This window comes from Crocuta crocuta, unplaced genomic scaffold (genome assembly GCF_008692635.1).
Source record: "Crocuta crocuta isolate KB4526 unplaced genomic scaffold, BGI_CrCroc_1.0 scaffold64, whole genome shotgun sequence".
In the NCBI taxonomy this organism is placed as follows: domain Eukaryota; kingdom Metazoa; phylum Chordata; class Mammalia; order Carnivora; family Hyaenidae; genus Crocuta; species Crocuta crocuta.
Genome location: NW_027530640.1, coordinates 13,607,183 through 13,630,857, shown reverse-complemented (window position 1 = coordinate 13,630,857; position 23,675 = coordinate 13,607,183). Strand labels below are relative to the sequence as shown.

The following is a 23,675-nucleotide window of genomic DNA, read 5'->3' as shown; positions in this document are numbered from 1 at the left end:
CCGCGCGGCCCCGCCCTGCCCGGCCCGCCCCCCCTCCTCCCCTCCCGCCCCCGGCACTCCAGCCCCGCGCACCTCCGGGTTCCCAGTCCCGTGCCCTCGGGCTGGATCTGAGTCACTGGGAAACTGGGCTCTGAGTCAGGCCCTAACTAGCTTGGGGCCGGGGCCCAGCTGCGGAGAGGCAGAAAGGATAGAACTGATGCTGGGGCGAGAGGGAGTCCTGGTCGGGACCCCACAGGGAGAAAGTGGGAGAGAGCCTTACAGGCAGAGCCAGAGAGACAGAAATCTGGAGTCACATACAACTAAAGGTCTAGTTGAAATTGGAGACTGAGGCAAGGAGGGGCTTAATGACAGAGAGCAAAAGACGGAAAGGAACAAAGATGGATTTAGATAGAGGTAGTGGCAGATGGAGTGGGGTAGAGAAAGGGACAGGCAGAGAGAAATCTCCAGGGAGACAAAATCTGAGACAGGTCCAGAGAATAGACCAGGGTCAGGGTCAGGATGGCAGAATGGGACAGAGCCTCAGAGACTTGAGCCCAAGGGCATGGGCAGGGAAAGGGAAAGCTCAGCAGAGGAAGATTTGGAGAAAGCGGAGGTAGGAGGATGTCATTTCCCACTCCTGAGTCGCTACAGGGACCTGAGTCGCTACAGGGAGAGGGCTCACGTATGCATGCTCCTGTGTGAACATGCTTCAGGTTGGTGGAAGGTGAAGACCCTGGAGTACCCCTGGCCTCTGGGCCCTCCTCTTTCCGCCCCAATTCTCACCCTATCCCCATTCCCCAAGTGGCCTCTTCCCACCGCCAGGACCCTAGTTGCTGAGACTGGTTAGGGCTCTCTGGGCAGCCTGACCAAGGCAGACAGGATGTGGGGGCGGCCAGGGCTAGAGGGACAGGAAGGAAGTCTGAGCAGAGACAATAGGTGGAAGGGGAGGAGGAACTGGGAATGACCAGGATTAGGATGGCCGAGCCTGTACCTCAGCTCTGAAAACCAGGGGGAGTGGGATCTGTACCTCTTCTCTCCTTCTGTGCCACAGCTGCCCCTGTATCCACCTTAGGCCACATCATGTGGCCTCTCTTCCCCACCATCACACTCCATCTTGCCCCAGCAGGCTTCTGTCATCTTGTCCCATGCTGACTTGGTTGAGTGTGCAATCAAGCAGAGGCAGACCTTTGATCCAGGCCTAGGGAGGTCAGGAGCTTGGGGGCCAACACTTCCACCAATTTGTTGTGAGCCTAGGGCAAGCCTCTTTCCTTCTCTGGGCCTCAGCGTCCTCATCTGCAAATGAAGGGATCCCTCTATAATAAGAAAACCCTTTCTGATGTTCTGGGACAGCTCTTCCTCCAGATTGCTGGCCACTGGTCATTTTTCTTTGGAGGAAGACAAGTCTGGTACCTACCCCCTGTCCAGGCCTCAGACTTTGGGACAGGGAGGGGGAATCTCAGCCTGAGCCCTCCCTTCACCCTGCCGCTCCCCCCAGCAATGGCCTGAGCCCCCATGGCTGCCCCTCAGGACCTGGACATCGCTGTGTGGCTGGCCACGGTGCACCTGGAGCAGTATGCAGACACGTTCCGAAGGCATGGCCTGGCTACAGCGGGTGCAGCCCGGGGCCTGGGCCACGAGGAGCTGAGGCAGTTGGGCGTCAGTGCCACAGGTCACCGGAAACGCATTCTGCGCCTGCTGCAGGCAGGTGCTGCAGAGGGCTCCCTGGATTCCCAGTTGGACAGTGCCATGGAGCCATCCCCTAGCCTAGCCCCCCAAGCCCAGCCCCCCAAGCCTGTGCCTAAGCCCAGGACCGTATTTGGTGGGCTCAGTGGTCCTACCACCACCCAAAGACCTGGAGTGAGTCCAGCCGTCTGGAGACCAGAAGTGTCCAGGAGCCTGGAGTCCAGCCCGAGGTCCCCTCCTCTCCCCACCTCCTCCTCTGAGCAGACTTCAGCCTTGAATACTGTGGAAATGATGCCAAATGCCATCTACTTTGGCCTGGACTTAAGAGGCGGGGCACAGACAACTCAGGACATGTGAGTGGGGTTGGCTCCCTTGGGATCCATTGCTGGGTGGGGGCAGGAAGGAACAGGACATGAGGGTTTTTCCTCTCTCCTCTCTCCCTTAATGATCACTAGACCTTTTCCCTCAGGGCCCCAGATGGCTCCCAGGCAGCTGCCCCTACCCCTGCCCTCAGGCCCACAACAGGCACAGGTAGGTGGGTTATCGTGGGTTGTGGGGGAGAGAGAGACAGGTCCCTTCGGGACCTGAGACCCTCCCACCTGACCTCTTCTTCCTTGTCTCCCCCATTACCTTTCCTGCCAGTACACATCATGGACCCTGGTTGCCTGTACTACGGTGTCCAGCCTGTGGGGGTCCCAGGGCCACCTGACAGAAGAGAAGGCAGAGCTGTCTGTCAGGACAGGGCTGAAAACAGGTGAGTAGTCAGTAGGGTGGTGATGGCAGGAAGAGGGAAGCTTGAGGAACAGTTTGGGGGTGGCCATGTATCCAGTTATTCATCAAGTGTGTATTGAGTGTCCACTGTGTGTCCGCCAGGTACTCAAGATACAGGAGGACTATGGCAGACCTAGTAACCCCCCTCAAACCTCTTGTGACTCAGTGGGGCAGACAGGAAATAAAACAAGTTGACAACAACAACAACAACAAAAAAAAACAAGTTGACAAACAGATGGATATATAATTTAAAATACGGAGAAGTACTTTTCACACTTTCATTTAACAAATCTTTATGGAGCACCTACTGCATCCCTGAGGTTGTAGATACTTGAGATAGATCAGAAATCACTGCCCCTGTAGGGAGATAGTCAAATAAAAATAGGTATAATAAATAAGTTACATCATATGTTAAAAGGTGTTAAGTGCCATGGGAAAAAATAGAGCAGGGTAAGAAGGCTGGGATGGAGTGAGGGGAAGAGGGGTGTAATTTTTCATTAAGAGTTGTCAGAGTGTTTTCAGATGACACTTGAGCAAAATGAAGGAGGTGAGAGAGTTGATCATGACACTCTCTGGGATAAGTGTCCCAGGCAGGAGGAAGTGGCTAGAATAGAGGCTTCCAGGTAGACCCAGGACTGGTGACAAGGCCAGTGGGGCTGGAGTAGAGTGGCCAGGGCAGGAAGTGTGGGAGGAGATGATGTCAGAGAGGGAAAAGGAGCTCCATCAGGTAGGACCCTGTGGGGACTTTCGCTTTGACTCTAAGGGAAATGGGAAGCCACCGGCAGGGTTTTGAATACATTTTAAGAATCCCTCTGGTTGCTACGTTGGGAATGGCTGTAGAAGCAAAAGCAGAAGCAGAGAGACCAGTTACGAGGTTACTGCAGTAATCTAGATGAGACATCTCAGACTAGGTGGTGGTAGTGGAGACGGTAAGAAGTGGTTGGATTTGGGTTATATTTTGAAGGCAAACTGTCCTAGTAAATTGGGGTGTGAGAGAAAAGAGCAGTCAGGACTGACCTCAAGGATTTCAGTCTGAGCTGCATGGCCCCGTGTGGTAGCCACTAGCCACATGTGCCTACTGGACACATGAAATGTGGCTAGTCTGGAGTAAGATGTGCTTTAACGTACCCGATTTGAAAGACTTAGTATGAAAAAAAATCAGTACTGGATGAATATGACAGAAGTAGACATAAAATATCTTAATTTTTATACAGATGACATAATAAAAGGTTAATATGTTGGGTAGGTTGGATTAAATAAAATATATTACATTAGTTTCCCTTGTTTCTTTTTACTTTTTAACGTGGCTACTAGGAAATCGAAAATTACATTTGTGGTTCTCATGCCGACTTCTGTGGACAGTGCTGTTTGAGCAATTGAAAGTTCCTGGGGTTGCTCTCATCTGACATGGGGAAACTGTACACAAAGCAGGGGGTGGTGGGGAGATCTGGAGTTCTGTTTTGGATGTGCTGAATTTGAGGTATACATTATAAGCCCAAGAAGAGATAACACATAGGCCAGTGAATATACAAGCCTGGAGTTCAGGGGAGAGGTCTGAGCTGGAGATCTAAATTTGTGAGTTTGTAGCATCTAGTGGGTATATGTAGCTATAAGTGAGTGTCGACAGAGCAGAGGACCATGATCAGAGTCCGGGCATATCCCCTATATCAAGAGGTTTGGGAGAAAAGGAAGAACCAGCAAAACAGACTAAAAAGAAATGAGTAGTAAAGAGAAGGAAAACCAGAAGAGTGTAATATCATAGGAGCAAAGTGAAGAAAGGAGATGGGGGAGGTCAGCAGTTCAAATGGCGCTCGGAGGTCAAGAAAGACAAAGACTGAGAAATGGCCTCTGGAATTGGCAATGTGGAGGTCACTGGGGACATTGACATGGGGTAGAGGTGAAAGCCAGACCAGAATGGTCTCAAGAGATAACAGAAAGAGTTGGAATGTACAGATGACATTTTTGAGGCATTTTTCTGCAAAAAAGAGCAGAGAGTTGAGTGGTTGTTGATAGTGGAAGTAGAGTCAACAAATGATTTTTGTAGGAGGGAGTGTTACATATGTTTATAGATGGATTGCAGGGATCTGGTAGAGAGGGAGAATTAGCTGCTGTCAGGGAGGGGAAGGGGAGAAAGTCTGGAACAACATCCTTGTGTCGGTGAGAGGATGGTGCACAGAGGAGGGACTGTTTTCAGACAGGGATGTTTATGACAGCAGCAGAAGGAATGTAAAGTATGTGTGAAATTGGGTAGATGAGGCACTGGGAGTTTGTGGGGGTTCTTACCTGATTGCTTCAATTTCTTACTGAAGTAAGAAACAAATAGGGTACAGTGATGGTTCTCAACCTTAGCTGCGCTATAGCCTGGGGAATTGAGGGTTTTTTCCCCGTTTATTTATTTATTTTGAGAGACAGAAAATGCACAAGTGGAGAAGGGGCAGAGAGAGAGGGAGACACAGAATCTGAAGCAGGCTCCAGGTTCTGAGCTGTCAGCACAGAGCCTGACACGGGGTTTGAACTCACAAACTGAGATCATGATCTGAGTTGAGTCGGACACTTAAACAACTGAGCCACCCAAGCGCCTCCCCGCCCTTTTTAAAAATTTTTTAATGTTTATTTATTTTTGAGAGAGACAGAGCATGAGTGGGGGAGTAACAGAGACAGTCATTTGCATTTTAAAGGAGTGTTCTGGTAGTGGTGGAAAATGATGTCCAATGGAGGGCATCAGTGGAAGCAGGTGACCAGTTAGGCAACTCACATCACCCTGGTGAGAACTGATGGGAATTGGTACAGGGAGAGAAAGTCAAGCACTTTTTGGAGAAAGAACCAAGAAAGACTTATTGATTAGATATTGGCAACTGTGGCAGAAAGCCAGCTACACAGCCTTTCCCTAACTCTTCTACCAAGTAATACTAATGGCAAAGGGGAGGGACTGAAATTTTTCCAATAAAAAATCCAAGCATGCTCAGGGAAGAGGCTCTATGCTAATCTTTTGGGTTCCCAACCTCCCTATTTCCCTGTCTGAAAAGTGATCCAACCATTCTGTGAAGTGCTGTGGGTGGGGGTGTCTAGGGAACTGGGTCTAATATGTGTTCTCTCTTGCCCCATGTAAGGCTCAGCAGGCAGGATCTGGAAGCACGGGAGGATGCTGGCTATGCCAGCCTTGAGCTGCCCGGGGATTCCACCCTCTCACTGCCCACTCTGGACATGGAGATGAATGATGACCTCATTTCACCCTATGCCAGCTTCTCTTCCACAGCAGACCGCCCCACACCCCTGCTCAGTGGATGGCTAGACAAGCTCTCCCCTCAGGGGTGGGGCTACTGGGGAGGGAAAGGGAGGGTAGGGAGGAAGAAGAGGAAGGGTAGGTGGTGGTATGGGGGGGTCAGGTCCCAGGTACTCCCAGACCCTAGGAGCCCTCAGGATACAGCCTCCACCACTCACTCATCTTGGCCCCTGCCTTCCCAGAAACTACGTTTTCCAGAGGCGCTTTGTGCAGTTCAATGGCAGGAGTCTGATGTACTTTGGCAATGATAAGGTGGGGGTCTGGAAGATGCTATGTTGGGCCTAGGGAAAGAGAAAGGGAGGGGGAGGGCTGAGAAAGCCTCAGGACTGGAAGATGGGAAGCCCATGGTGGGGGGGTCACCACATGACTGATGTCAGCATCTAAAGTAGCTAGGTTAGCAGCTGTACCCCACTGCGTGTGGAATGAATGAATGCTGATTTCGTTAAAAGTTGGTGCTGGCCCCCGGTTCAGCACACAAGGCTGACTTGCTGTCCCTTTGGGTCACTGGGCTGTCTCTCCAGGATCCCTTCCCCAAGGGTGTGATCCCTCTGACTGCCATTGAGATGACCCGCAGCAGCAAGGACAACAAGTTCCAGGTCATCACTGGCCAGAGGGTGTTTGTGTTTCGCACAGAGAGTGAGGGTGAGAATCAGGGCCCTACTGTGTCAGGGTGGGGGCAGGGAGGCCATGTGAGCACACAGCTGCTGGCTAACCTGCTTCTCTGTCCCCCACCAGCCCAGCGGGACACATGGTGCTCCACACTGCAATCCTGCCTGAGGGAGCAGCGCCTCCTGGGCCACCCCCGGCCCCCTCAGCCGCCCCGACCCCTCCGCACAGGCATGCTGGAGCTTCGCGGACACAAGGCCAAGGTTTTTGCTGCTTTGAGCCCTGGAGAGCTGGCCCTGTACAAGAGTGAGCAGGTGAGAAGGACCTGACCGAGGCCAAGGAGCCTGGCCTAGCCCATTCTGGCACCTCACTGAACCTGCTCCAACCCCCACAATCTCACCAGGCCTTTTCTTCGGGCATCGGGATCTGCTTCATTGAACTGCAAGGATGCAGCGTAAGGGAGACCAAGAGTCGGAGCTTTGATCTGCTCACGCCCCATCGCTGCTTCAGGTGGGGCCCAGACTGGCAGGAGGCAGGGATGGAGGAGAGACATTTTTTTAAAAGTTTATTTATTTATCTTGAAAGAGACAGAGAGAGAGAGGGAGGGAGAGAGAGAGAGCAAGTGGGTGAGGGGTAGAGAGAGAGGGAGAGGGAGAGAGAATCCCAAGCAGGCTCTGCACTCTTGAACCCACAAACAGGGAGATCATGACCTGAGCCTAGTCAGACACTTAACTGACTGAGCCACTCAGGTGCCCCTGGGGGTGAGACTTTTGAAGGAGGCCCAGGGTGGGCAGAGGGCTGGAGGCCTCTTCAGTAGGACGTCAGTGGGTGTGCACTGATGGAATTCTAGTGATCAGGGTCAAGGTCTCAGGAGGGTCTGGGCTGGCCCAGATGTGGCCTGCGGTGGTTCCTGCAGGAATGGCCAGTGGGATAGGACAGGTAGGAAGGGGTATCCATGCCCACAGACTGGCTGTCCACCCCTCAGCTTCACAGCCGAGTCTGGGGGTGCTCGGCAGAGCTGGGCGGCCGCTCTGCAGGAAGCAGTAACCGAGACCCTGTCTGACTACGAGGTGGCTGAGAAAATCTGGTCCAATCGGGCAAACCGGCACTGTGCGGACTGTGGCGCCTCCCGCCCAGACTGGGCTGCTGTCAACCTGGGGGTGGTCATCTGCAAGCAGTGTGCAGGTGAGGGCTGGGGTCTTAAGCTGAATCAGGGAGAGGGAGGAGGGACTGGGGCTGGCTCTGGGTATCTATACCACATGCTCTTCACACCCTAACAATAGGTCAGCACCGAGCCCTGGGTTCTGGGATCTCCAAAGTACAGAGCCTGAAGCTGGACACAAGTGTGTGGAGTAATGAGATAGTGCAGGTGAGGAGTCTCAAGAGGGAGAAAGTGGGAAAGATGGAAGAAAAGCATCGAAAAGAGGCTGTGAGCCCAGCTTAGGGGCAGGATTGAAATGTCCGAGAACTCTTGATTTCCTGTCACTTGCCTCTGCCCCTTGTCATCCTACAGTTGTTCATTGTCCTGGGAAACGATCGCGCCAACCGCTTCTGGGCAGGGACATTGCCCCCAGGTGAGGGGCTGCATCCAGATGCAAGCCCTGGCCCCCGGGGAGAGTTCATCTCCCGGAAGTACCGACTGGGTCTCTTCCGGAAGCCCCACCCTCAGTATCCAGATCATGGACAGCTTCTCCAGGTAGGAGGGACAGGTTGTGACTGACGGAGGAGAGCATTCTCTGAGTTGAAATGCCTAGACCTGGCGTGAGGTTGGGGCCATTTTTGATGACTGGAGGACTGTCCCCACACTGTCAGGTTGGATCTTGGGGCTGACAGAGGCCCTTCCCCTTCTGTAGGCACTGTGTGCAGCTGTGGCAGGACCCAACCTGCTGAAGAACATGACCCAGCTCCTCTGTGTTGAGTCCTCTGAGGGCGAAGAGCCCTGGTCCCCCTCAGCACCTGATGGCAGCTTCTCTGGTCTCCCGCTCCCAGGTAATCCCCAGAAGGACCTCCTTTCTCATCCATCCCCTAAGAATTCTCAACCCTGACCTGTGCCTTGATTGTTCCAGGGAGTCCCGTGTACCCTTTTCCTCATCCCATCAAATGGCCCAGTCTGGGTAGTTTCCCAACCTTCTAGATCCTCTGAGGCACATATCCTGATGTCACAAAATGAGCAATGGCGGCCACTGCCCAGGATAGATCTGGGTGTTTGAGGTGTTAGTGCTGGTGAACCCCTAACAGGGTCAACCCATAGGGGAGATCTCATTCCCCTGGGGGAAGTCTGATCATAGAAACTATCATCTAAAGAGGTTTTTCTCCAGGGGTCAGGCCAGAGGGGCTGATACTTCTAGGATGGCCCCTGCTTAGAGTTTTCCATCCTGGGCTGACTGGGTAAATGGATGGCTGGTGGGGAGAGGCAGTGGGCAAGGGCTGGAGTCTTGCTTCCTGCCACCATCTTTTCTAATCTGGGCAGTAAGGAGTCCAGCCCCACTGGGTTCGACTTGGCCATGCTGCCAGTAGAGTTGGGTCCCACTGCCTTCCTCAGTCTGATCCTTTCCCTGATGGCTCAGGCCATCCCATTGCACTGCACTGAACTGACCACTTCTCCTTCCCTTTGCAGACCCTTCCCCTGGTGTGTACAATGAGGTGGTGGTACCTGCCACTTACAGCAGCTTCCTGTACTGTGGTCCCATCAGCAACAAATCTGGACCCCCACCTACTCGCAAAGGCCGGGATGGTGAGAGGGGAGCCAAGGATGGGAGGAGATGGGGCAGAAACCGGGATGAGCAAGAGTGTGCCACAGAGGGGTAGGAAGGGCAAATAGGGCCACACCCTGGAGTGGGCTAGGTGCTGGGAGTTAAGAGAGGGACCATGCCTGGTGGCAGCACTGGGTGATAGCTGAGAGCCTGTGCTGTGAAGTCAGACTGCCTGGGCCAAATCCCAGCTCTGCGACTTCCTACTAATGTGGCTTGGGCAAACTACTCAAACTCTGGGCCTCAGTTTCCCCATCTTGAAAGAGGACTGAAGATGATACCCACCTCATAGTGTTGTGAAGATTACATAAGATCATACACAGGCAGAGGGTTTGGCATAGAAAGAATAAATATCTGGCAATGGGAATTATGACAGTAGGGACAGACACCTTCTGCCTGCTGACCGTCAGCGTCCCCTTCAGCTCCCCCCCGACTGTGGTGCGTGCTGAGAGCAGCCCTGGAAATGTTTGTGTCAGAAAGCAGCCCTGAACCCCTCAGCCTCATCCAGCCCCAAGATGTTGTATGTCTGGGTGTGAGTCCCCCACCCACTGACCCAGGTGACCTCGACAGGTAACCACACCCCATGTTCCCTGCACTCCCCCTTTGCCGTTTCTGATCCTGAGCCTCCCAGCCCGCTCTTGGTCCCCATTCTCCTCCTTAACCTCACTTTCTTTCTAGGTTCCCCTTTTCCTTTGAGCTCATCCTCACCGGGGGGAGGATCCAGCATTTTGGCACAGATGGAGCTGACAGCCTGGAGGCCTGGACCAGTGCTGTGGGCAAAGTGAGCCAGCCAAGAGCCCTCCCTGACAGCCCATGGTTTCCCTGTCCCCAGCTGTCCCCATCCTGCCCTTTCCTATTCCTACAGCCACCCCCACCACATCCAACAGCATTAACAACTGTGCTAGGACCAGTGTTAGGCATTGCCCACTCAATAGCTCATTTAACTTTCACAACAACCCTCAGAGGAAAGGATTATCAGTATTTCACATACAGGGAAACAGAGTTACACAGGTTATGAAGTCACTTGGTCAAGGTCACACAGCTAGGAGGCACAGGATCAAGAACAGGCCTCTGTCTACAAAGCTTGTGGCTTGAACCTCACTGTGCAGGCCTTCTTCCCAAGGAAAGGCTGCCTCTAACTCCCACTTTTCCTTCCCCAAGTTCTTCCAGTACACAGGCGAGGCTGCCTTCATGAGGCCCAGCAACTCCATTCCCAGGCAAGCTAGTCTCTCTGTCCTGCATCCTCTCCCTGGAATTAAAAGTTCAGGCCCCAAGGGCTGCCTGGGCGGCTCAGTCAGTTGAGCATCGACTTTGGCTCAGGTCATGATCTCCCCATTAATGAGTTGGAGCCTCACAGTGATCTCACTGCTGTCAGTGCAGAGCCCCCTTTGGATCCTCTGTTTCCCTCTCTCTGCCCCTCCCTGACTTGTGCTCTTTCAAAAATTAATAAATATATTTTTTTTAAAGTTCAGGCCCTAAAGTCAGACATCCTGGGATTTAGTCCTCCAACTCTCAGCCTTGTGAGCTTTCCCATACGGATAGAGTGGGTGTAAAAGATGCACCCCTCAGGGTTGAGGATTAAGTGACATGTGAGACCGGCGCTGCTTGGCACACAGCAGGCCCTCCATCTGTGGGTGTTGAAATAGTAATGGTCAAGATGATGCCAATCACTCTAATCGCTCCCATCCTTAACCGTCTTTTTCCCTCAGCCCTGCTCCACCTTCAGCTTATCACCCTAGTGCCCTCCGGACAACCCCTCAGATAGTCGTGTGCCCTGGCAGGCATGTACTTCCTCCTTAACCCCTCGAGGTTGCCCTCCTTTGCCAGACTTCTGAGCTTCTACCCTGCAGGGTGGTTGGCAACTTCCCATTACCAAAGTCCAAGGGCCTCCTTCTGGCCTCACCAGGTCAGCCCTGCAGCATGTGACACTCCTCTTTGGGAAATGCTCAAACATCTGTCGGAATGTGACAGAGTGATTTTATGTGTAGAATTTTTTTATAAACTATATTAAGGGAGGGCTTATATTTTGTATCTTGTTTTTCACTTTATTTTTATAGTAGTTCATTTTTACTGTTTTTTACAAAAGTACTGTTAGTAACAGATTGGAGTTTTGAACAAAAAAAAGAAAAGAAGAACTCCTTGTTCCTTCACCACAGGTAGCTGGAGAAGCACTACTCTGCAGACCATATCCAACACTCACTTCTCCACGATTCCTGCGCCAGGTGGTGGGATTTCCTAGGGCATCATGACTCTTCAATGATAGCATTTGGGATCCCCATTTTTTCTTACCCTGTATCCCATTAAGGGCATAAGGCTGCCACACAGAAGATCTTCTCTGTGTTGGCTGGAGCAAATTAAATTGAACTGAATTTCTTTCCTGTCTTTCTCCATCCATCTCCTGTGTTCCTGGGTCTTTCTTTTGTTCTCTTCCCATCGCTTTTCATTCCTCTCTTTCTTCTGCTTTCTCTTCGTGTCTCTCCCTATCCTTCTCACTCTAATTTTCTTATCATCTCTTGTCTCTTTCCCCATCCTCCTTGTTCCCCTCTTCCTCTTGACTCACAGTGGTTCTCCCCGCTGAGCTGTCACCAGCTGCTGGGCCCTGGGCTGCTGCGGCTGGGCCGCCTGTGGCTGCGCTCTCCCACCCATTCAGCTCTGGCCTCTGGCCTCTGGCTGTCAGGGTTCGGGCTTCTTCGTGGTGACCACCTCTTCCTGTGTCCAGCACCGGGCCCTGGCCCTCCAGCCCCTGAGGACATGGTGCATTTGCGGCGGCTACAGGAAATCAGTGAGCAAGGGTGGGGAAAGGGATGAAAGGTGGCCGTGGGGTGGGGGATAGTGGACCTTCATCTACTTGGGGATCCCTATGGAAATAGCAGAATATAGTGTATTCGGGTACAAGCTCTGGAGTCAGACTGCCCAGACACAGACCTCCACCTCCATCACTTTCTATCTATGTGATCTTGGACAAGTTGCTTAACCTTTCTGTGCCTTAGTTTCCTCATCTTCACAATGGGTACGGTGAAAGAGATGTAGTTTCAAAAAAGGCCATACATGTAAAACATTTATCACAGAACCTGGTAGGACTTATCTTGCAGGTGTTAAATGTTATATGCTAAAAATATTAATTTTATTTAGAGTCATTTGCTGGTTAGAGACAGGGAGAGGGGACTGGGTACTCTTACTTCCTCAAAGAGGACAGTATGGGATAATATCAGAGGTCTTTGGAGACAAGAGACCTAACTTCCAGCTCAATTTGCCATTTTATAACAAGTAATGAGATAAGCAACTTAACCTCTCTGAGCATAATGTGTCACCTGTAAAATGGGGATAATAGTATGTAACTTACAGGATTTAATACAGCATTGTTTGTAGGGTTCCTAGCCTGGCACCTACATACCTTAAATACTTAGTAAATATTAGTCACTATGAAGAAGACAATCATGATAATGTCTGATGATTCTCCTCCCAGGTGTGGTTTCAGCAGCTGACACCCCAGATAAGAAGGAGCATTTGGTCCTGGTGGAAACAGGAAGGTAAGTGTTGCCCTTATCCCTGACCCTGGGCCCCTCTTTCTAGAGCCTGGCCCCGCCCTCCACCCTGGTCTGGTGGACCGATACCCACTTCCTCAAATTCCATTGCCTTGTTCAGGGGCTCTGTCTGGGTTGAATGTTGCTGCCCCCTGCTGGTGGCTCTTGGAAATCTGGGCCTTGAGATCCTGGGCCTCTTAGTTTAAAAGACCCTCTGGAGCTGGCTCTAACTCAGGCCTCTCGGGTCTCAGGACCCTGTATCTGCAGGGGGAGGGCCGGCTGGATTTCTCAGCATGGACCGCAGCCATCGAAGGGGCCGCTGGCGGGGGCGGCACAGGGCTGCAAGAGCAGCAGATGAGCCGGGGTGACATCCCCATCATCGTGGATGCCTGCATCAGTTTTGTCACCCAGCATGGTGAGTGGGTACTGGCCAATACTGAGGCAGTAGGGGATGGGGGACAGAGGAACAGCCAGGGGTTGTGACCTGCCTATAGGAGCTTTGCCTCCAAAGATTGCAGCCTAACAACAGCCCACTGTATGACCCTTGGCAAGTTTCTTTACCTTTCTGAGACTCAGTTCCTCCATTGGTGGAATGGGGCAACCAACAGTCCTCGTTTTCTAGGATAGTTGTGATAGTAAGAGAACATATATAAAGTATTTAGCACAGCATCTGGCAGGTAGTAAGTGTTCCAAGGTAGCTGTTAGTGGGCCGTGGGTGTGGAGGGAGAGCAGAGCAGCACTGAAATGTGACTGGAGATGTAGAGCTATAAAGAACAAAGAGGGGGCAGCTGTAAGGCAAGAGCCAAGCTGTGCAGCAAAATCCTTGAAGGTCTGAGCAGAATTATTCTGTGTGGGAGTTTTTCCAGGCATAAAGGCTCAGCTGTGCAAGTGGCTCCCAGAATTCTCTGTGACTTTTTGGCCTCTGCTTTATTCTCCAGCCCAAGAAGGGACCAAGTAGAATCTAGCTCCTTGATGAACCCCTTTTAGAAGGCAGGACTCTTTTTTAAAAAAAAAAAAATTTTTATGTTTATTTTTGAAGACAGAGCATGAGCAGGGAGGGGCAGAGATAGAGAGAGACACAGAATCTGAAGCAGGCTCCAGGCTCTGAGCTGTCAGCACAGAGCTTGATGTGGGGCTCAAACCCATGAACCATTAGATCAGTACTTGAGCCCCCAGGCATCCCTAGAAGGCAGGACTCTTGAGAAGGAAACATCATGGAAAACTAAGGAAGGCAATAAAGGTGGGGGCGGGGGAAGGCACATCCATTAACTAGAAATAGTTGTCCTTACAACATGGACAGTGGATAGTCAGTGGCTAATGACATTCTCCACACCTTGGTAGTAGCCTCATACGCTGACTTCCCTGCTCACTAGATCCCATCCTATTCTCCTGGTGTTCAAAGGAGGGATTAAGTCAGTGGTCCAGTGAAAGCCCTGGAGAAAGAGCATGGGTGGTCATACCCACTCCTCCACAGTTTCTGCACTGCTGCTCTTCATATAGCAGATGTTTACTGAGCTGCTCCCATGTGCCAGATACTGGACATATAGCAGTGAAAAGGGAAGGTTCTATGATGCTCATAGACTAGTGGGAGAGATGGGTAATGAGTAAGAAAAATACAGTCAGTTCTCATTATTCATGGTAGTTTTGTTCTATGAAGTTATTGCAAACACTGAATGAATGAATACTAAATTGTTGCCCCAGTGGAAATTCAGGGTTGGATTCCTGGGAAGCAGTGGTCACATTCTCATCAAATGATCCACCAATATGTAACTTTGTTTTAAGTGTGTTTCTGTTTAAAGACACTTGCTTTAATATATATTTGTGATCTGTTAACTTTGAACTCACAGCCAGCAGCACTGTAACTCATGCATGAGGAAAGCTTGTCTGACACACATATTTTCTCCATAAGGCACATCACAGCCTTCTTGCACTTAGGGATACTAGACAGCAATCCAGCACTTCACTTGGGAGCCATTTCAAATAGTGAAACTACCCCCCAAAAAAGGCACAAGAATGCAAAAAATGTGGTTCTATATATACCATGAAGACTATACTTGTTTACCATATGAGAGCTTAGCTGGGAATGTGACCAACAGGCAACTCAAATTCTTCTCTGCTCTGCGCATGCTCACAAATGACTGGAAAAGTGCCACAAGTATTGGTTCAGGGGTTTCAAATAAACTTTATCAAGTAGATGAATTCACAATATGGAATCTGAATAGTGAGGATCGACTGTAATATGATTTACAAGTGCTATTTCAAAACCAAAATAGCAAGGAGATAGAGAGTTGTGGGGGCTATGTGTAATCTCATGGTTAGGGAAGCACCTTCTTTTTTTTTTTTTTAATGTTTTATTTATTTCTGAGAGAGAGAGAGAGAGAGGCAGCGTGAGCAGGGGAGGGTCAGAGAGAGAGGGAGACACAAAATTGGAAGCAGGCTCCAGGTTCTGAGCTAGCTTATCAGCACAGAGCCCGATATGGGGCTTGAACCCATGAACCGTGAGATCATGATCTGAGCCGAAGCAGATCTGAGCCGAAGCTGGACGCTTAACCGACTGAGCCACCCAGGCGCCCTGGGGAAGGACCTTCTTAAGAGTCAAGATCGTGAAGGCAGACTTCCTCCTCTTTGGCTCATTTACCCCAGTAGCCCTAGAGCATGGGGGGGCAGGGGCGGGTGACAGATACTGAATACCAGGTGGGTGGGTGGGTCTTTGGGCAGTGGTGAGCAGAGATGCTGGCTGTTCTCAGGGCTCCAGCTGGAGGGCATATACCGGAAAGGGGGTGCCCGCGCGCGTAGCCTTCGGCTCCTGGCTGAGTTCCGGCGGGATGCCCGGTCAGTGAAGCTCCGGCCAGGGGAGCACTTCGTGGAGGATGTCACCGATACGCTCAAACGCTTCTTTCGAGAGCTCGATGACCCTGTGACTTCTGCACGGTTGTTGCCTCGCTGGAGGGAGGCTGCTGGTACTGCCAAAGTCCCTAAGAACTCCACACAGACAGCCAAGGGACAACCAGAAACTCCACCCCACCACCCCCTTGAATCCCTGAGGCTGTTTTGCCCTCCTCCCCAGTACTTTCTCCCCCCCAGAATCCCCCCAGGATCATTCAGGAGCTCAGCTTAGGTCAAGGTGGGAAGGGGTCAGAGGTACACCCATCCTAGGTTTGTTCCTCCAAAAATCTCTCGGCGCTCCCTTCCCTGATCATCTCCACCCCTCCCCTATTCCATCCCAGAGCTACCCCAGAAGAATCAGCGCCTGGAGAAGTACAAAGAAGTGATTGGCTGCCTACCACAGGTTAACCGCCGAACGCTGGCAACCCTCATCGGCCATCTCTATCGGTCAGTATGGCCAGAACCCCTGCAGGCTCCTCACTGACCCTTTAGCAGCTCTGTCTACCTGCCCCCGACATTCATTCCTTCATCCTGTAAACAACTGCTAAGTGAAAGCATCAGAGCACAAAGGTTCAGAGTGTGGACTCTGGGGTCAGGCAGACCTAAGTTTTACTCTGGCTCCACCATTCTAGTGTGTCACTTTGGGTAAGTTACTTGCACTCTCTGAGCCTCAGTTTCCCCATTTGTAAAAGGAAGCCGGAGATGTAGAGCCATACAGTTTCCTCATTTGTAAAAGGAAGATGGTGTAACGAATAGTATCCACCTCCTAGGGTCATGAGAGTTAAAGGAAATAATCCATCCAAAATCCTAACTGCAGCACCTGGCATGTATGTAGTAAGCATTCAGAAATGGTGAGCAATCAATATTTTGTTTTATTATTCTATGTCAGACAAAAGGTTAGGTGTAGGAGACACAAAGAAGAATAAGTGGCAGATTTATCTTGTTGAGTCTTTTGGGGAGACGGGTCTTTAAATGATTCTAAGGTGAACACTGGCTGCTGTATTGTACTGATTACTCTATATCACAAGGAGGGGCCCACTATGGTCCATGGGCCAAATGCAGCCCATTGCCTGTATTTCTAAATGAGGTTTTCTACATGAAGTGTAAAGCCACACCCATTCACTTATATATTATCTATAGCTCCTCTCATACTACAACAGAACTGATAAATTGCAACAATGTATGGCCTACAAGCCTAGAATATTTACTGCCTGTCCCTTTAAAAAATTTTTTCCTGACCCCTACAATATTTATAATCACCCATGCCTTATCTGTCTCTCCCCTAGACTGGGAGTTCCTTGTAGCCAGTATGGTGTCTTACAGCTTTATCCCAAATCCTTAGCCCAGGGCCTGGCATACAGTAGGAACTCAAAAGTGTTTGCTGAATGAATGGATGCAATGACCAACAGACAAGCTGCATCACTTGTGACCCATGTCACACCCTTTTGCAGGGTGCAAAAGTGTGCTGCTATAAACCAGATGTGCACGCGGAACTTGGCCCTGCTGTTTGCACCCAGTGTGTTCCAGACAGATGGGCGGGGGGAACATGAGGTGCGGGTGCTGCAGGAACTCATCGATGGCTACATCTCTGTCTTTAATGTAAGCTCTCTCAACCCCTGACTATAGTCCCTCTTCCTGGATTCTGGATCCTTTTCTTCCCAGCAAGCCCCCAGCCCAGACCTCTGAAGGCCCTCTGCATCAGGAATCACCTCTCAGAGCCCAAGGTCCCTCTATCCCATAACCTCACTCCAAATGTCCATGCCCCATTGGTTCTTAGCGCTTTTAGCCTCTAAGGCTCTCATATAGACCCTCTGGTCTTGCACATCTCCCCCTTCTTCCCTCATTTTCTAGCACCAGCCCCCACCTCCACAATACAAACACTTCTTTTTGGCTCTTCTACAGATTGACTCTGACCAGGTAGCTCAGATTGACTTGGAAGTCAGTCTTATCACCACCTGGAAGGATGTACAGGTAACTCATCCTGACCTTAGACTCTTGAGTGAGCCAGGAGGATTTATTGAGACAGGAAGGTGGCCTTCTGCTGCTGGACATTGGCCCTCAGCTCTCGAGAAAGGGGAAACCCAAGGAGGGGAGCGCTTTGGGGATAGGGATTTGGTTTAGGATTTGCTCCACTTAGTCCACCATGAGGATTCTTCATTACAAAGTGGTGGCGAGTACTTCAGTTATGCATGTAAGAGATCCAAGGAAGAGTTAGCTAAGTTAGACAACGTGCTGAGAATAATAGTAAATAGGATAACAAACAGCTGAGGACTTATTATATTCTAAGCCCTATGAATGACCTTACTTTAACATTACACAACTCCATGAGGCAGACAGTCCCCTTTTTTCAAATAAAGAAACAGAGTGGGGCACCTGGGTGGCTCATTTGCTAAGCATCTGACTCAGTTTCAGCTCAGGTCATGCTCTCATTGTGGGTTTCAGCCCTGCATCGGGCTCTGCACTGAGGGCACAGAGCCTGCTTGGGATTCTTTTTCTTTCTGCCCCTCCCCTGATCTCTCGCTCTCTCAAAATTAATAAACATTAAAAAAATAGTTATAATAAAAAAAGAAAAAAGAAACAAACAGAGGCCTTGGGGGTCACTTATTCAAAGTCATACTGTAACGAGTGCCTGAGTTGTAAGCCAGAGAGTCTGACTCTAAACTTGTCTTTTCAAACATATGTTGGCACTGCCTTGGGAAGTACCCATGCAGCCTGAAGATGTGGCTCTGCCAGTCCCAGAGTTCTCCCTTATACGGGCCTGAGCCACACTGGGGATGAGGGGAAGGAGGAGGAGACTTTTGTGGGAGATGTGCTTATGAAGCCACATAAGGAGCCCTCTGACCTTGATTTTTTGCATTCGCTTGTGTCCTCCTACTTGACCCCTCCTCCCAGCTGTCCCAGGCTGGAGACCTCATCATGGAGGTTTATATAGAACAGCAGCTTCCAGACAACTGTGTCACCCTGAAGGTCAGTCCTGAGGGGACACGTGGGGAGAGGGGAGGACTGGAGGGGGGCAGGGTCAGTAGACTGACCAGCATGGATCCTCTGCTCTGGCCCTGACTCCAGGTGTCTCCGACACTCACTGCTGAGGAGCTGACTAACCAGGTATTGGAGATGAGGGGGACAGAGGCTGGGATGGACTTGTGGATGACATTTGAGATTCGTGAGCACGGGGAACTTGGTGAGCATGACCATGTGTGTGTAGATGCACATGTGATGGGGTGAGATCAAAGTCACCGGTGCCTTCTTTTGTCCAAATATAGTGGACACTGTCTTCGTACATGTGAAGGGACATTCTACACTGTTGACCACTCCCTCTTTCTCAATACTCTCTTCTCTCTTGACTTTTGTGGACCCCACAAACTGTAGGTTTGCCTTCTGCATCAAAGAAGGCTTTTCTTCCTCCTTTGCCCAGATTCCAAATGTTGGAGGAACCCAGCATTCAACCTGGATCCCTTTCCTTTCTCTACCTACATTTTTCCTTGGATGCCTCATCCATTCCAATAGCTTTAAGTGCCATTATAAAGCTGAAACCCAAATTTTTATTTCTGGCCCAGATCTCTCCTCCGAGCTCCAGACTCACATGTCCAACTGTCTACTGCACACCTCCACTTGTACGTCTCATATGCGTCTCTAATTTAAAACATGCAAGACTCAACTCAGTTTCCAGACCCTTCACCTAACAAAAAGCCCAGGCCATTTTGCAGTTTCTCCTAACTCAGTTATCAAGGCCAGAAACCTTGGAGACTTCCCTTTTCTTCAACTTCACACCTAGCCCAACCTGCTGATTCTATTACAATCTGTCACTTTTCTCTATCTCCACCATTACTACCACCCAAGGTGAAGTCACTGCTATCTTTCTTTCCCCAATGTTAACCACTAAAATATATAGCCCCAGAAAGGGAAGAACTGGCTAGTGTTCCCTTCTTGCCTCCCAATGACCCATTTTCCAGCAGTCAACATGCATTGCAAGCATAAATCACATCATGCCATTACCTTCCAACGGCTTTCCACTGGGCTTAAAATAAAATTCAAATTCCTTATTATGGCCCACAGACCCTGAGTGTCTGGCCCTTGCTTATTTCTTAGACCTCATCTCATATAACTCATTCTCTGGGCTTCAGCCATGCTAGCTGTTCTTCAAACACATCTTTCTTGCCTTCAAACATATCTTTCCTGCATTTTGTCATGCCTGCAATTTTCTTCCCTTGAACTTAGAATGGCTTGTTCCTCCTATTCCTTCACACCTCAGTCTCATCTTCAAATGCCCCCTTCTGAAAGCCCTTGCCTGGGGGCGCCTGGGTGGCTCAGTTGGTTAAGTGCCTGATGTTGTAGGGTCAGGTCATGATCTCATGGTTGGTGAGTTCGAGCCCCTCATCACGCTCCGTGATGACAGCTGGGAGCCTGGAGCCTGCCTCAGATTCTGTGTCTCCCTCTTGGCCCCTATCCCACTTGCGCTCTGTCTCTGTCTCTCAAAAAAAAAAATAAATAAATGTTAAAAATTTTTTGAAAGACCTTGTCTGGTCATCACCCTGTCACAGGGGCTGCTCTCCTGCTCTCTCTCTCTCAGCTTCTTGTTTCTTTCAAAGCACTAATTGTCTGCAGTTATTTGATTTACTTACCTGTTTAATGTCTGCTCCCTCACTTTACTGTGGGGTTTGTGTTTCATGCTCACCACTATATCCCCAGGGCCAACACAGTGCCTGGCCCAGAACTGGTGCTAAAATAAATACCTGTGGCTGGGTGCCCGATTGGACAAGTGAATGTGACTGGTGGGAAAGGAGTGGGGGCTCCAGGCTGTGGATGGATATTCTGGTTGATATTCACTCCCACTCTATCCCTTCCTTAGAGCGGCCCCTGCACCCCAAGGAAAGGGTCCTAGAGCAGGCTCTTCAATGGTGCCAGCTCCCAGAGCCCTGCTCGGCCTCCTTGCTCTTGAGAAAAGTCTCCCTGGCCCAGGCCGGCTGCCTCTTCACAGGTGACCCTCCTTCTTCAATCCAGCACCTCCATCCCCAGGCCTTTCCCCCAGGACCCTCCACCCAGCATTGCCGTTTGTGCCCAGGTATCCGGCGTGAGAGCCCAAGGGTGGGTCTGCTGCGATGTAGGGAGGAGCCTCCCCGCTTACTGGGAAACCGCTTCCAGGAGAGGTTCTTTCTGCTGCGTGGTCGCTGCTTGCTGCTGCTCAAGGAAAAGAAGGTGAGGGAGGCTGGCCGCCCTTAGGAGGAGCTGTGACTGCATTAAGCCTCTCACTCCACACTCCATGTGCTCATCAATCTCATTGCTGTCCTGGTCCTTTGACCTCTGTGACCCTGTTGATCACATAACCCCGATGCTCCATGACTTCTCGACCCAACTGACTGTGATCCTTCTCTCACCTCTTGACCTAACTGCCTTCTTGTTCTCAGAGCTCTAAACCAGAACGAGAGTGGCCTCTGGAAGGTTCCAAAGTCTACCTGGGAATCCGAAAGAAGTTAAAACCTCCAACACCGTGAGTGCCGTTCCCCAGCCCATGTTTCTAGGGCCTTGCTGCCATCATTTCTTTGGCCTTTCTAATCACTTCATCTCTGTTTTCCTTTGCCTCCTAGGTGGGGCTTCACACTGATACTGGAGAAGATGCACCTGTGAGTACCTCCAGCCTGACTTCTCTGGCCCAGCCCTGCACCCTGTCTTCCCCCTCCCTATTTTTTCTATCCTCCATCCCTAGAGCTCCAATCCCTCCTCTCCAGCTCATTCTCCTCTGATCACCCCCAGCTACCTGTCCTGCACTGATGAGGATGAGATGTGGGACTGGACCACCAGCATCCTAAAAGCCCAGGTGAGGGGAAGGAGAAAACTGAGAGCTAGGTCTGAGGTCCCAGCTCTAGCCTTCAGTACCTCCCATGCCCACTGTGCCAATTCCTCAATCTCCCACCAGCACGATGACCAGCAGCCAGTGGTCTTACGACGCCATTCCTCCTCTGACCTTGCCCGTCAGAAGTTTGGCACCATGCCTTTGCTGCCCATCAGAGGGGATGACAGCGGGGCCACCCTCCTCTCTGCCAATCAGACCTTGGTGAGGTCCCCCCAGCCTGCTCCAGTGCTCTCCTGATCCCTGCCTGTGTCCTCGCCACACTGCAGGAGGGGAGTGGTGTGCCTGTCATCCTGGTGCTCCCCTCTGCCTTCTCTGTGTCCCCACCCCTGCCTCCTGTTGCCAGGCCTCACTGTGTCTCTGTGTCTCTCCCTCCCCTCCCCATCCCACCTGTGCCCAGCGGCGACTTCACAACCGGAGGACCCTGTCCATGTTCTTTGTGAGTACTGTGCCATCTCAGCTGTGTGCCTGTCAGCCCTGTGTTCCTCTGTGCTGCCTGAACTGGTGTACCCTCTGTATTTGTGCAGATGTAGGCCATCTGTGTGAGTGTGTGTGTGTGTGTGTGTGTGTGTGTGTGTGAGAGAGAGACAGAGACAGAGACAGAGACAGAGAAACAGAGAGACAGAGAGGGAGAGGGGCAGTATATTGTGAGGGGCCAGAAGGAATCAGAAAAATAAGGGATGGTAGGATGTGATAAGGAAAAGGGAAGTGGTCCAGGATCTGAAAAAGAGAACGAAAGTGGTTAAGTGAACCCATTTTGAAGTTAGACAGACCTGGACTGTAGCCCTAGTTCTTCCATTTATTCACTGTGTGATCTTGGGCAATTTACTTAATCCCTCTGTGCCTCAGTTCACTCACCTGCAGTGTAACCCATTGTACAGAGTCATTTTGGTATCATATATGCAAAGTATTTTGCAGCATCTGGCCCAGAAGAAGAGCTCGATAAATGTTAGTGATTAATAATCTAGTAACTCTAACTCTGTGCCTGCTTCATGCCAACCCATTCCCATCTAGCCAATGAAGTCAACCCAGGGGTCTGTGGAGGAGCAAGAGGAACTAGAAGAGCCTGTCTATGAGGAGCCAGTGTATGAGGAAGTGGGAGACTTCCCTGAACTGACCAAAGACACCTCTACCTCCTTCTCCACCATGAGAGATCAGACAACCAACCCAGAGACCCCCCTCACCAGCCAGAGGTCCTTTGATCAACCCCTTTTCCTCAAGGCAGGTGCCCCGGGGCCAGAGGAAAGGCCACCTGAGCCCCCTCCAGGCCCCCCTTCAAAGAGCAGCCTCCAGGCACGTGGGTCCCTGGAGGAGCAGCTGCTCCAGGAGCTTAACAGCCTCATCCTGAGGAAGGGAGAAACCACCATAGGTCTGGGCAGCCCCTCCCAGCCCTCCAGCCCCCAGTCCCCGAGCCCCAATGGCCTTCTGACACAGACACCTAACTTCCCCACCCAACCTTCCTGCACTTCTAGTTCACCCTCCAGCCAACCCCTCACATGACCCTAAGACCAGCAGTCTGAAGGGATAAGTAACCAGAAGACCTAAGTTCTCACCATGGCAGACACTGCTGGGAGCTTCCTCTGCTCTGGATGAAAAGACTCTAGAATCCAGTGTGGTGCTGCGGAAAGACCACAGGACTCGGGGCTCTGGACTCTCCTGCCCAGAGAGGGTCAGAACATGGCCCTCGCTGAACCTCCACTCATTATATGTACCATGACGTCACTGAAATAAGGAGAGCAGTGAACATCAAACTGTTTCTTAGAGGTGTAAGCCCCACATATTTTCCCTCATCAAGGATAACTCCTCCTTTATATTTGATATGTAGGAGTCCTGTGAGAGATTTTGGGTTTGAAAACAATGGGTTTATTGCATTAAAGAGAAAAAGGATTTGTAAGCCAGAGAGCTGAATCATCTCTAAGTCTATTCTACCCCACCTCCTACATTTGGGAACTACACTGAAGACCTAGAGTTGGGAGACTGGGGTTGGGAGTTGGGGTGAAGAGGAGCCAAAAAAGATTTGTCACTGTTAATAAACCTTGGAACCAAAGGCTACTGTTGTTTCATTCATTGTTCATTCATTCATTCATTCATTCATTCATTCATTCAACAAATATGTATTGAGCACCTAGCTGGATATTAGGTGTTCAGTATGAACCAAACAGATGGGTCCTCCTTTTAAGGAGTTTCCAGTATAGAGGGGGAACAGAAAACATTAAATACACAAACTAAATCAGTGATGTGAAGAAATTAGACCTAATGTGATGTGCTTGTGGAGGTGGCCTTTAGGCTGGGAGAATGGGGAAGGCCTCTGTGATGAATTGAAACTTAAAGAAGGCAGACAGGGT

General features: G+C 50.7%; 1 protein-coding gene and 1 long non-coding RNA gene across 4 annotated transcripts in view; one reads left to right on the top strand and one right to left on the bottom strand.

Moving 5' to 3' along the window:
• LOC144235283 (uncharacterized) overlaps positions 1-1,072 on the bottom strand; it is a 95,404-nt gene extending 94,332 nt beyond the window's left edge. For both annotated transcript variants that reach the window (XR_013336174.1, XR_013336173.1), the window contains exon 1: positions 1,007-1,072. This is a non-coding gene — a long non-coding RNA (uncharacterized LOC144235283). The remainder of the gene's footprint in view (positions 1-1,006) is intronic.
• Positions 1,073-1,378: 306 nt separating this feature from the next.
• On the top strand, positions 1,379-23,371 carry ARAP3 (ArfGAP with RhoGAP domain, ankyrin repeat and PH domain 3). 2 transcript variants are annotated; one of them, XM_077768827.1, is made up of 32 exons: positions 1,379-2,015; positions 2,132-2,193; positions 2,305-2,416; positions 5,544-5,744; positions 5,899-5,968; positions 6,238-6,358; positions 6,452-6,636; positions 6,726-6,832; positions 7,308-7,507; positions 7,606-7,691; positions 7,836-8,018; positions 8,176-8,311; positions 8,940-9,056; positions 9,495-9,642; positions 9,751-9,853; positions 11,635-11,854; positions 12,539-12,602; positions 12,848-13,011; positions 15,344-15,556; positions 15,824-15,929; positions 16,934-17,081; positions 17,385-17,453; positions 18,375-18,449; positions 18,549-18,663; positions 20,332-20,460; positions 20,545-20,678; positions 20,888-20,970; positions 21,068-21,103; positions 21,234-21,297; positions 21,397-21,534; positions 21,731-21,769; positions 22,345-23,371. In XM_077768827.1, exons 1-32 carry the CDS (start codon positions 1,492-1,494, stop codon positions 22,828-22,830), a joined length of 4,638 nt encoding a protein of 1,545 aa, XP_077624953.1. In that variant the 5' UTR covers positions 1,379-1,491; the 3' UTR covers positions 22,831-23,371. The 2 variants fall into 2 exon arrangements, with proteins under 2 accessions (XP_077624953.1, XP_077624954.1); XM_077768828.1 differs by lacking the exon at positions 21,731-21,769.
• The last annotated feature ends 304 nt before the right edge of the window (positions 23,372-23,675 follow it).